The sequence below is a fragment of the Falco cherrug genome, chromosome 1 (assembly GCF_023634085.1).
Source record: "Falco cherrug isolate bFalChe1 chromosome 1, bFalChe1.pri, whole genome shotgun sequence".
Lineage (NCBI taxonomy): Eukaryota > Metazoa > Chordata > Aves > Falconiformes > Falconidae > Falco > Falco cherrug.
This window is the reverse complement of record NC_073697.1, coordinates 120,433,924-120,447,338: the sequence shown is the minus strand read 5'-3', so window position 1 is coordinate 120,447,338 and position 13,415 is coordinate 120,433,924. Positions and strand designations below refer to the sequence as shown.

The 13,415-nt window shown below is 50.9% G+C and overlaps 1 protein-coding gene across 4 annotated transcripts in view; it reads left to right on the top strand.

Moving 5' to 3' along the window:
* Positions 1-11,796, top strand: part of TMEM104 (transmembrane protein 104) — a 45,106-nt gene extending 33,310 nt beyond the window's left edge. For all 4 annotated transcript variants that reach the window (XM_055725219.1, XM_055725194.1, XM_055725201.1 and 1 more), the window contains one exon: positions 8,065-11,796. In XM_055725219.1, the coding sequence (XP_055581194.1) occupies positions 8,065-8,825 (761 nt within the window). In that variant the 3' untranslated portion in view covers positions 8,826-11,796. The remainder of the gene's footprint in view (positions 1-8,064) is intronic.
* The last annotated feature ends 1,619 nt before the right edge of the window (positions 11,797-13,415 follow it).

Below are 13,415 nucleotides of genomic sequence, written 5' to 3'. Positions count from 1 at the left end.
TTAACCCTGCCCAAACTACCATCTCACAATTATATGCCCAGAAATAAAATCTTTCCCCTTGGCCTTCCCCACCCAAGTAAGGTGGAGGGGAAAAAGGACAAGAATAGCCAGGAAATCTACATTAAGCTCTTTTTTTCCTTTCTTTTTTTTTTTCTTTTTTTGTTTTCTCTCCATACTGTCCCCATCCAGGATATCTGGTAGAAGGCTTCTAGGGAAGAAAGTAGGAAAGGGCTCTCCAGAGCATGCTGCTGAGGCTGAGTTTCTGTGTCTACTAATTTCTCTGATAGTTTTGCTCTCTCCACCAGAATCCTGCTCTTTACAGGACTCCCCAGTGCTCGTCTGCAGAGAACTGGTCTCAGACCATCTCACTTTGTGAGCACGTTTCAGCTGCTGTAGTAACTGTCACCGCCATCCTTAGCAGCCTTAACCAGCCATCCTGGAGCTGATTCAGTGCAGAAACCTGGAGTCACTCTGCTACATCCTTTCAGCTGCAGAGACTGAGAATTACAGAGGTGGCTAATATAGGAGGGGGTGACAATTATCTGAAGCCCTGTGTTTTCAGTCTCCTGCAGAAAGATTAGACTACCAGTGTCCACAGTCCTCAAGGTGGCCTCTTTTTGGCATCAGAAATGGAGCTTTCTGCAAACAGCTTAAGGAGGGACCCATCTGATCTGTGCCCCTTTCACAGAACAGGACATACAGGAGAGGCAAGGAAGAGAGGGAATTAGACCGTAAATGAGGACACTGTTGCATGTTCATTCTCTCAAGCTTCTTCAACAAAGTTACTTCATGTTCTTGCATCCCTTTTGGAGCAGAGAAAGCTGCTGCCAGAGCCCAGGGTAAATAATTCACTAAGAGAAGTGAATATATTTATGAAGAGTTAGTTAAAAGGCTGTGCTTCTGTCATACCTGCTTTCAGAGTTGTCGGCTGAGGAGCTCATTTCAGTACTGTTGGTGGGGGGCAGTGGGGTGAAGCAGTGTCTGTGTGAGTGAAAGAGCCTTGTTAGCTTCAGATGCAGATGCAGAGTGATGTGTGGTGCTGGACAGGGCCACTGAGATCCTGCCTGAGGAGTTGGTGTTCCTGAAAAGAGCACTTTACCCAGGCAGCAGGAGGCAAACTGATGGGTCTGAGAGCTGGAGAGGGGGAGCTGAAAATGTAAGGACACATTCAGCCCCGTGAAAGGGTCTGGATGATGGTGCCCATACAGGTTTTCAGAGTGGTGGCGTGGCATGCAGAGCTGCTGTCTGTTCAGAGTGTGTGTGGTTGGAACAAGATGATAGAAACTTTGCCAGGTGGGGCCCGAAGCAGGATGGGGAAGCTGTGGCTAAGGCTGCAGAGTACCGGGACTTCATGGGACATGGGTGCTCTGCACCTAGTGCCTTCTAAAGCATGCACAGATCTAGCTCAGGCTCATGGTGACACCAAAGTGTGTGTTATTCCCTTCTCACAGAAGAGTAGATTCTCACATGGAGAGCAAAGTGACTGTCAAAGCTGGTAGACCAAGTCAACAGCAGAGCTCAAAGCTGAGTCCCAGTTGCAGAGGCTTTATGGTGCTTCTGCCAAAGGTGACTGGAGGGGAGAGGACAATAAACTACACGGGTAATTTTCCACCAGAAGTAAACAAGCTTCACTGGCTGCTCTTTCCTTCCCATATGTTGAGATAAAGTACCCGTGATAAACACCAGAGTGCAGAGCCGTTTTTCTCCCTGTGAACTGTTGCTGGTGTGCAGATGTCTGTGGAGACCAGCTGATGTGAACTGAGAGGGGGCAGCTCCACTGGTTTCACAGCAGGAGGTGTTACCGCAGTCGGGGAGGATACCTGTAAATCTTGGTTATCACATAGCAGTCTCTGCCCCTGATGATAAAGAAAGGCAGGGAAATGATGCCTTTACAGCAGAGAAGCCCCGCTGAACTGCTTTTGACAGCCAAAAGGTGCTGGTGATACTTTTTAATAAAGTTTCCCTTTTGTGAACAAAACAGGCTCTGCCTGGCCTGAGGCCAGGGCAGCAGTAGCGTCTGAGATGGTTGCAGCAGGAGCTAGCCAACCCTGGCAGTGGCCAAGGTGGCAGGGAGAGTGGAGGTGCCCAAGAGGCTCTTTCTTGCCTTCCTGGTAAGCTGCATGATACTTCGGTGACATTAATGTGCCCAAACACGTGGCTGTGCTTCCCCTGCTGTATGAGCAGTCCCCAGCCACGCAGCCCCTGCCTTAGGCTTTGGGACAGGGAGGGTAACACTGTCCCTGCAAGTCCCTGCTCTCCATTAGAGGAAGGAGCCACACTGGTGTCCCACAACTTTTACTCATACCTTTCTTCTGGGAAGTAATTTTCTTCCTCTTCTCCTGACATCTCTCCAGAGAACTGCTGTCTTCTTGAACATACCCATCTTGCTTTTCTACAGTCTCCGTTTCATAAATCTTTCATCTCCTAGAGATGGTGTTTTAGGCTCTGTCATTGCCAAATCTGATCCTTAACTACCCCAGTTCCCACATCTGACGGAGCAAACCTGGTTTTCATGTTATCTCTTTACTTCCATTTCATATAGAAATCTCCTCTGAAGGTTGCAGAAACTTATCAGTTGCTGCTCTGGAGTTTTCAGAGAGCTGGAGGTCATGAACAAGTGACAGGATATGGCTTCTGCAGGAGAAACTGGTAAATGAATTTTAAATTTAAGAATCAATGTCTTAATTTCAGATGCTTCGTTCTGCCAGCACACTGAACTCCAGCCATGCTCTAATACTTCAGATACCACAGCATTCATAATGCCTGGCAGTTCCAGAGTTGCAGAAGCCTCTTAAAATTGCCCAAAACATAATGATGGAAGGCAGCTGGCTCTGAAAGGGGGTACCAGCATCCCAGAGAGACACTAGTAGTGAAGCAGACAACACAGTTGTTGGGTAGGGATGCAGAAGGTAGGACTGTCTTGATGTGATGCTGTGCCATTCAGTATATACAGGGCAGATGCTCTTGCTTTTATGCCCTCTCTCCTGAAAGAGCTGTCTAATGTTAAACTAAATGAGATCTGTTCTTGAGTGGTCTGCTGTGTTTTGGCTTGATGAAGGATTGGGATCAAGCCTGAAGTGGGGAGAGATCTTCCTCCTTCCAAAGAGAATAGGCTCAGGAAGCTCATGAAAATGCCTTCCTCTTGGAATCCATCGTGCCACCTAATGTATGAAAAGGGAAGCAAGTGGCATGCGCTGTGAAAGGGTGATTCGTTATCATTATTTCCTGGCATATTGATTCTCCGCTTTGACAAGAAAGCTCTGTCACACCCTCAGCTGGCAGTGACGGATGGCCCTGCTGCAAACGCGTCGGCAGCACAACGCGGTGCCTGCTTAAACAAATGGCTCTGGGGGAGGGGGGGTAGGGGAGCAGCCAGGCGTGGGCTGCTGTGCCGATAGCGGGGTGGTGTGGCTGCGTGCCACTGCTCTGGATCCCTGCAAGGGGTGGCAGGCAGCTACAGTGATGTTCTCAGCAGGCTTTCCTTGTGGAAGGAGGAATGACAGTAGGGACAGAGTTGAAGATGCGACTTGAGCTGTGGGTGTGCAAGATCATTCTTCCTCTGTCTTTACCTTTCTGGCCCTTAAAATGCAGGTGGTTGTCATGTAACCTTTGTTCCATTTCCCCCCCAGTAAGTCTTGTACTCATCCCTGGTTTGTGGCTGTCGGCCCCCATGCCTTCTAGACCCATTAAAACCATCCTTGTCTTAACTGGGACCAACACTTTGAAGGTTGAAGTCCACTGTTGAACCTGGGAGGCAACATCTGGTTTTGGCCCTCCTTCCTGCAATCCAGGGAAGTTACCCAGCACCATGGTTCTGCAGAACCTCGCTTCTGACCTTGCTTCCCCCTTGCTAAGCCACCTCCTCCTGAATTACATGACAGAGCACCTCTCTCCTCCCTGTTTCCATATGTGGAAATCCCAGCTCAGGATCTTCTCCATTATTTTCCAGGTGCCAATAGAGAGACAGAAGAGGGGGGGACCAGGTGAAACATCTTAAAAGCATAGTGTCTTGCCAGGGATGAAAGGGAGGGTTAAGCCAGAAACTCATTCTGTGCATTGGTTCTTTTAGAACCTGCCATGATGGGGGGGAAAAAATGTGTTTCAGTCTTGGACTTTGTCTTCTTTCTGCAATAGCCTTTCTGCAGAGAGATAAAGCTCACGTACAAACCAGCATTTTTCATTTACAAAGGTGTTTGCTCTGACTCTGCAAAACAATCCTTAAACTTAGAAGGGCTAAATTATGTTCACTGCTTCTCTGCAGCTCTGTTATATCAAAGTTCACAAAAATGTATTTTTTAATATCCCCAGAGTCCCATATTTCCCAAAGTGTTCTTATTTGGATGTGTGCTCATCCATATTAATCCTTCTTCCACCTGCAAGAACCACAGCAGAGCTGTCCTGTCTCTGAATCAGCATCTCCTGAGTCGAGCAGGACAGGCAGCAGTAGCTGTCTGCAAGGTCTGCTTTGTCTGAGAAGAGCCAGCATTTGCTCCTTGAAGAGTGAGATGGGGGGTCTGTAGGGGAGACGGTTGGACAGTTGTGATGAGATTTATCACTTTTCCATTATGGTATACCCCCTTTTTATTTTAGAAGCCTCACTTAACATCCTTCAGTAAAAATGATGCTCAAACATCTAGAGAAGATGAGACAAGGAGTGTCCTGTGCCTTGTTGACTGTCAAGCCTTTGTTTGGGTTTGGAGTGTGTCTGACGCTGTTGAAAAATCAGGATAAGCAAAACCCTCAATTGCTTTTTAAGCACTTTTATAAAACAAAGTTTAAAACAAAGTTTTCATGTAACCTACTAACAATCCATTGGTAGCATTGCTGTCTGCCTTGGCTTGTAGCTCTGGGTACTGTTGGTCATGGTATCTGAAGGTGTTTTATTCCCTGGAGCGTTTTTCTTATATCCTTTGTCCTGCATATAGAGGACCAGATGAAGGCTGAGATGGGGAACCGCTGACTTTAGCGTGAAAAAAATCATGTCTGACTTCACCAGGGTCCCTGTGGTGAAGGAACGCTGTTGGACAGTTCATGGGGCAACTGCAGCAACTTGCAATAGTGTAGTGCCGCTGCCTTCAGCCTGCCGTCCCAGGTAGAGGAGGATGTGAGCAGGAGCTCTGTGTGTGTCTGAGGATCCTGTGCTGCCTCTTGTCTGCTCAAAGCTGCCTGTCAGTCAGAGTCTGTCATCTTCTTTTCATCTTGATTTATCATCCAGCATAACTAGGTTTCAGAGTTTCATTTTTGGGTTTGTCTCCTCCCAGGGACAGATAGATAAATCTGGCATGTAAATGTTTTAGTTCTCCAGTTCCAGAAGTGAGAGAGACAGCTGATGTAGGGAGTGAGAGAAAGCATAACCATTGGGGCAGGGCTGCTGTTGTCTTCTCTGGGGCTAGAATTGTGCAGGGGAGGTTTCCAGTTTACCCAGCAACACCTCTCTCAAGGATTATGCATCTACAGAGCGCCGGTGCTAGGGCAGGGGGAGCACAGCTTGCCTTGTTGGAAACAGTACTAGCTTAGATCTTTGCACTGAATCATCACTCCTTGTAACTTTAATTTCTAAAAGAAGTATTTAAGGAAAAACAAAGGTTATGATTTCCAGCTGCTTAAGCCAGAGACTTCTGTCCATCATTTAGGGAATCCACGGGAGTTCTGTTCCTTCAGTGCTGCCTGCCAGAAAAGCGCACGTTGGGCAGAGAAGAGTCTGTGGGTCTCTAACTGAAGAGATGCTCTGAGGATGGGCTGCCAGCCTGGAAGTTCCCCATAACTGGTCCTGTTAGTGCTGGCACAGAAAGTGGGGCTTTGAGCGAATGGTGAGAGTGAGTTTGGGGGATGGAAATAGGTCACTTTTAGCTCTGCTGAGCAGGGCGGGTGGAGATTTACTGCCTAGTGTGCAGGGGAAGAGGTAGGGGACTTCTGCAGTTACATGTACTGCAAATACAGGACCAGCTCAGGATTGCACCGCAGAGGCTGACCACCTCTCCCAAGCGAGAAAGAACAGAACAGTCTCAGGGTATTCCAGAGCTGCCTAACCTGTTTTGTCTTATTGCTCAGGGCATCTTTTCCTCTTCTTTGTAGCCTATGCGGCCCTGGGGGGTGCAGCCATGTCATATCACCTGGAACACAGCTTTTTCCGGCTATCTTGCTGTAGCAGATACGGCTGGCAAGCATCTCTCCTCCCGGGAGCGATGGGGGAGGCACAACAACTGTACCTGTGTCCACAGTGCCCTTCACTTGCTGGCTTGAGTGAAGGTGTGGGGAATTGCACACCCCCCGAGCAGTGAGCTGTTGTTGCTTTCCATAGCCCCCTGTGCCTGCTCTTGGGGAAGTAAATAAAGCCCAGCACTCCCAAAGTGGCCTGGCCCTCGTGGTGCCATGGAGGAATGGATCTGCTGTCATCAATCCAGCTTTCGTGGTGAGCTGTTGGACTTGCCCTGTCACTGGCAAATGGCTGGAAGCGAGAGGTTTCCTGAGGCAGCACGAGATGAAATGCGGGGCGTAGCTTGGTAAAGGCGCAGCACAAAGGTGGGGTTTGCTGCAAGAATAAAAGGAGGATCAGTGAGAGGAGACACTGGCTCTCAGGGAGTGCTGGGGATGCGCAGGATGCAATGTTCGGTTAAGGTTAATCTGGTCTTGCAGGGGACAGAAGAGGCAGCGTGTGCTAACTGGTCTGTAACTATCTTCCCTAGTCTCTCCCATGTCTAGCTGCCTGTGGCAGGTGGAACAGTACTGGGCACAGAGCAAGCTAGTGTCCTTGTCACCCTGCCGCAAGCCTGCCCGGCTGGCAGCGCCGGTGGCCAGCCTCCTGTGAGCTTGGCTGCAGGACTGCACAGCTCTGTTTAATTCCTCTGTATTTATATTTATGACATTCAAAGTTCTCCACAGTAGTAGTCTCAGCATTTTGTTATTTTTTTCATCACCTGATAATTCACGGCTCTGCTCCAATGCCTCAAACCAGTGCAGGAGACAGCTCTGTGCAAGCCACAGTGGCCCATCCATTGCCAGCACCAGCCTGTAAATCTTGCTGCTTGCTGCCCTGCCAGGCAGGGGGTTTTTCCCCCCTGTTCCTTGTTAACTCCAGCAGCTGATGATCATCTTTCCCAGGTTGATGTGATTTCTGTGTCACCAGAATTAGTTTTCTGCTGGTTTTATGTGCCATGCTAGGAATAACAGTCTAGCAGTAACTGCTTCTGGCTCGTATTTCCACCAGTGGAGTAAATAAGGGCATTAACCCAATCTCCTCAATTAATTTTTGTCCATAACGCGTTGCTTTTTGTGATAAGCTTTGTAAAATGTTATTAGGCTTTTCCCTGACATAAGCAAAGGGTAGATGAGCAGACTTTGTGCCTAGAAGTGATGAATTTTAATAGCAGTCTTTCAGTTTTGCTTTAGTTGCTTCCAGACTGGCTTCTCCACCCTGGGATTAACTACAGCCAGCCTGTTCCTCCTGGCTAGGAAATGACTGGCTAGTTCTTGCTCTATCGTGCTTGACAGATCAGAGGGACAGGAAAGCCTGGTAGTAGCTGCTGCTCCCGCACATCTGCCTGTGTACATAGATGAGGTCTTGCAAACATTAGGCCAGTTGCAAATTGCGTAGGAATATTACTGGGGTTGACCGCAGCCAGGTTTAATTTTTTTTTTTTTTTTTTTTTTTTTAAATCTAGAGGTCAAAGCTCAAACATCTCCAAGCCATTTTTAAATGGTGCTGTTCAGCCAAGGTGCTGAAGCATCCGTGGACGTGAGACCCTCGAGGGCAATGGGCTCAGCCAGCTGTGTTAGGATTGCATTTCTGAAGGGCTGTTTGCTATGGGGGGTGGGAGCGTGAGTCCCTGCGGGAAGGAGACTGGAGGGAGATGCCTGCCAGTCCTGAGCCCATTCCCTCATCTGCTGCCAAGCACTGAAAGCAAGTCCTGATTAATTCCTGTGCATCTTGCCTTTGATGTACCACCTTCTCCGGAGATTAGGAGATGCTCTTGTGGAGCAGGACAGAGTGCTGGTGCCCATGGGAGGAGGGGTCACGGGGAGTGCAGACCTGGGCTTGACCTAGAACCTTCTCTCTCTCTCCAGCTTTCATCCTCATGATTATTCTGGCCCTCATCCGCATCAGCAGAGGCCAAGCTGAAGGTCATCCGTCCATGGCCCAGCTGTCGGGCATCCGCAATCTCTTTGGGGTGTGTGTCTACTCCTTCATGTGCCAGCACTCTCTGCCATCCCTCATCACACCCATCTCCAAGAAGAAGCACGTCAACAAGCTCGTGCTGCTCGATTACATCCTGATCCTGGCTTTCTACAGCCTCCTGTCCTTCACTGCCATTTACTGCTTCCGCAATGACACCCTCATGGACATGTACACGCTCAACTTCACCAACTGCGAGATCATCAACGTTGCCTTCATTCGTTACTTCTTGGGCCTCTTCCCTGTCTTCACCATCAGCACCAACTTCCCCATCATCGCAGTGACTCTGCGCAACAACTGGAAGACCCTTTTCCACAGAGAAGGGGGGACCTACCCATGGGTGGTGGATAGGATTGTCTTTCCTGCCATCACGCTGATTCCCCCAGTGCTGGTGGCTTTCTGCACCCACGATCTGGAGTCCTTGGTGGGGATCACGGGAGCCTATGCTGGGAATGGGATCCAGTATCTCATTCCGGCTTTCCTCGCGTACTGCAGTCGGAAGGACACTCAGCTGGTCTTTGGCAGCGGGACAGTTAACAAGCACCTCTCCCCTTTCCGGCACACCTTCTGGATTGTGTTCGTGCTCATATGGGGCTTTTCTTGCTTTGTGTTTGTGACTGCAAACATTGTCCTGAGCGAGTCAAAACTCTGACATGGGGGTGGTGACACGCTCCCTCCTGGGCTCCAGAGACTTTAACATTTCAGCCCCCGCTCTGGGACTGTGGAGTTGGGGGAGAGGTGACATGAAGGGAAGTTTCCAGGCTACCGGCTTTGTAGCACAGGCTAGACCTGGACACAGACTTTCTTCACTCCATTTTGGGTGTGGGTGGAGTGGACTCAGCCTTGTTCAATCCTGGTTCTCAGACCTGTTACACAAAGGCATGGGGCTGAGCCCTTGGCAGGCTGCACGATTAATCGGTGTCCAACCATTTCTGCCTTTAGCTCTGTTGGAGCATCACTTTCTCTGTCCCTACAGTGGCTCTCCATGTGCTGCAGGTCTCGGCACGCAGGAGAGCAGGCAGCCTTGGCTGCTCACTACACTAGTTGGCTAAATGTCCCTTCTTGCAAAGGCAGGGGTGTGCTGTGCAGGATCCAGCAAGAGTTTGGGAGAACAGAGTCTCTTCTTTCTGCGGAGACCCCTTCAACCCAACCTCCTGTGCCAGCTGAGGGAAGAAATCAGGGTGGAAATAGACCTAATTCAAAAGAAAAATAATTTTGTGCTGTTACATTTTCTTTTTCTAGAGCCATTAACCTGTTTGGGCACCATGGATTGCCTGGCATCTGGGATCTTTTGCTTAGAGCTGAATTTCTCCAGCCCAGGAGTTTACGTTGACACTTCTCATCCCATTTTCCTGTGCTGTGGCAGCCCCAGCCGGACAGAGCAGTGCCCTTACACACGCAGAGATACGGGTCTTCACCCCTTAGAAAGGAAACCACAGCCTTGCTTCCCTCGGCTCCTGCGTGCAGCTCAGTGGCTTCAGCTGGCAAGGGCCCTTCTCCCTTTCTCACCTTTGCCTGGGGCTGGTACAACCAGCCAGCCCCTGACTCCAGTGGTCAGGATTCGTGTGGGCTGGGGAGGTGCTAATTACCCAGTCCTGACACGCGTGAGTCCTGGAAGAGCTCCGGCTGTGCACACTGATGCGTTTCCAGCCTCCTGTGCTGGGTAATTAGCCTTGAAACAAGGTGGGTGTTAACTCAAGGGAATGGGCTGGTGCCAGGAGGACGCGGCAGTGCCCTGGCTCGGCCCTACCTGCCTGCGGGAGCCGAGCTCCTGGGTGCTGGGGGGGGGAGCAAAAACTGAAACCCGACTGGAACTGGTCTTGAATCCCACCTCTTCTCTTTCTGCACAGGGTTAAGGTGGGCTTTGGGCTGGTGCTGCTCAGCTTATCTGAGAATTGGGCTGACTGCTACCTGAGGCAGCTGGTGCTTTAGGTGAGTCTCTGCTTTTGAGGCTGCTGGTGGTCCCTGTAATACCACACAGTGACAGATGGCACTGGGTCCTGTGCTCTGAGGCCCTTGGGCAAAGATCACATGCGTTTTCCTAACAAAAGGCAAAACTTTACAAGTTTTCATCTGAAATATTTTAACCCCCCCCGCCCCCCTTATTAAAGCAGGTTCAAAGCCAGCTGCATGTCATTTATGTGAGATCCTCTTGCTCTCTGCACTTGCTGCAGTATTAAGTGTCACTGCTCACTAAAGCAAGCTTTGAACTGCAGCTCTTTTTAATCAAGCTCTGTTTTCAAGTAGGACTTTCTGGTTTCCATATGACCTGAAGTGCTCCTCCTGGGGGAATATGCGAGTACCTGGAGCTGTATAAAAACACTTCATGGTTTTTAAAGCAAAACCCTGCACCTCTCGAGCCTGAGCAGTGCCGTGTGTCCTTGCTGAGCTGCTTGAAGAGGATCCGGGGGGACTCTTTGCCTCCTCTCCAGTGTGATCCCAAACAGGCATTAGCCACCCTTGCTAGTGAGTTTAAACATCTCCAAGTGCTCCAGGGAAACTGATGTGGCATCTTCAGTGCCAAACCGACGAGTTATTTTACAGGTAGCTGCTGCTGGCGTCTCGTTTAGGAGAGGTAGGTTGGAGGGCAAGTTCATGGGGCAGCTGAGCTGGGAGCCACCTGCGAGGCAGCTGCGAGCTGGGCAGAGCCGGAGGGAGGAATTTAATGCTGATGAAATGAGCCTTTGGAAAGCTGGAGAGGCTGCGGGGGCTGTTCCTCTGCACAAGTGCACAGGTGTGGGTTTATGGAGGGGGCTGAGGCCTTTTCTGATGTGCTGTCTGCCCTCGGCTGTCTGTGCTTTGCAAGGCACTTGGCTCAGCCTCCATCCCTTTCAAGTGCCCATTTCAACCTCTTGCCTTCACATCTCATTGCCAGCCAGAGGCTGGGGCTGTTCTCCGTGATTTCATCTCCTCTCATCCTTCCTCTCTTAGGGCTGCCCTTGGTCTCCTTCCTTCCTGCCCCTGTTCCGTGCAGGGTAGCCGCCTGCCTACCTTGCCTGGGATGGGAGGAAGGAGGGAGCCCAGCCTCCCTGCCATCTCCTACTGTTAAAGATGTGCCTTCTCTTCCCTGGCTGGGGTGAACCTCTCCTCCTCGGCACGGTGGCAGTTCTGAGGGGCCTTACCAGGTTTTGGATGCGGCGGCACAGTGAGGGCTCGCATCCTGCCTCGGCCTTTGCCGTGGTACCTCGCTGAGCAGGACTCTGGTCCCCAAGGAGCACAAGTACTTCCTTAAATAAATAACCGTGAATTCCCAGACACCCACTGTCCTTGCACAGCGACAAAACAAATATATCCAAGAAATTGGGGTGATTAACGGAAAGAAGCTCTACGGCAGAGAACATTTTTCATATGAAACATGACATAGCAATGCCTTAAAAATTACTGGAGAAAGTGGGAAGGGGACAGCTCAGTGGAGCCAGCGCTGGTGGGGGGATGCTGGGTGACCCTGGCTCGGCGCGGGGCAGGAGCTCCCTCCTCTCACCCATCACGAACTAGTCTATTTTTATTTGGCTGTTATCAACACTAACAATTCATTATTACAAATTCTCACGTGATGCTTGTCCTGACTGTAATTAGTTTAAAAAAAATGGGATTAAAACAAATAAAATGCACATTATACGTCTGGTTTAGTCTGGCTGCTTTTTCCACCCCCTTCCTCCTCTTGAGCATGCACCAAGCAGCTATTCCTGGAGGGGATGGCTGTGACTGATAGGGCTGCAGGCCAAGGAGAAATGGCAAGCGGAGAGGCTAATGGAGACCCTCACCTCCTCTCTATTAGCCTCCTGCAACTCTGGGTGGTAGCTGCAAACTCAATTAAAACATCTGTACTTTCCCTTTCTCAATTACGGCTCCTTACACTTAAAACCAAACAAATTGAGTTGCTCTGCTGCCTCAGGCTGCGAAGGCAGTTTCTGCCAAGAAATTTATTATCACCATAAAGCACAGCTTGATTTATGTTAAAATATTAAACCAGATCTTTATGATGGAAATAAACAGTTTCTGCTGTGATTCTCTCGAAGGACCTCACAAGCAGTGGAGGATTTCAGGGCTCGGGCTGTAAATCTGAGCCCAAAGTGGCATCAGGGATGGATTCGGTCTTTGGCAGCACTTCGAAGAACGATGGCCAGGGAAGGAAAAATAGAAACCTCGAGCCCGAGAGGCAGGTTTAGGTGAGGCTTGAACATCCCCAGCAGCCGTGTGTCACTTGGGGGGGGTTCAGCTGTTTAAAGGTGTGTGAGAAGGTGCTCACCAGCCTTTGCCCCATGGGGGTTTGGGCAGCCAGGCGCTGACCCCAGGAGCTTGGGGAAGGGTGTCTGGCTGCAGGGGCTTGGCTGTGGGGGCTGCTGGCAGCATAGGGGGATGCCTGGGGGCTGGGGCAAGGGGCTGCTTCCACTGCCTTGGCACCCAGCTGGCACCCACCGACCTCGCTGGGGTGCTGCAGCGCCCGGGGCTCTCCCCAGCCCCGGGGAGGTGATGGGTGGCTGTGCAGCAGGGCGGGGAGGTGGGTGCCCCGGCTGGTGCAGGGAGGCGGATGGGACCCAGGGGAAGGTTTCGTGCTGCAGCTTTGCCCCAACAGGAGGCAGGAACCGGGAGGTGGCTGCAGATGCTGCTCCCTCGAGCATCCTTGGGCATGGCAACACCCTGCTGTCCCCAATGCTGGCCTCGTATTTTCTCTGGTTTGTGATTTAACCAGCTCCACCTGCCCTGATCTGAGCCACCAGCTCCCCATAGCAGCACCAGCACATCCTTACCATTGGAAACCTCTTCCCGTGGCTGACCCGTGCTGGCCTGCCATGTTCCCCCTTTCCCCAGCAGGATGGGTCTTGTGATGTCGAGCAATGGGGGCAGTAAAAATAATACGTGCTGTGGTGATGCTGGAGCCGTCAGAGGGGGGGAGGGTGCCGGGGGAGGCTGTCGGCCGGGGGGCGCTGACTGCCCCCTAAGCAGGGCTGAGCCCAGGAGGTGGGTGGCCAGCAGAGCGCCGGCCGTATTTCTCTTTGCACATAAACGGCAGCCCACAGTGTCCCAGGGCGGCACAGGTGCCAGAGCCGACTGAATTAAAAAGTGATTGATTAGACAATTTCACCAAAAAAGAAATATTCCTCAGTGGCTGTTAAACACTAAAGTACCCAACCCACTGCTGCCCAGTCAGAGGGTGCTTCCAGACTGCTGCTTCCCTGCAGAAGCCAGTCCCTGGGCTTCCCACCCGTCCCTGGTGTGCCCTGGGGCGAGGGGATGCTGC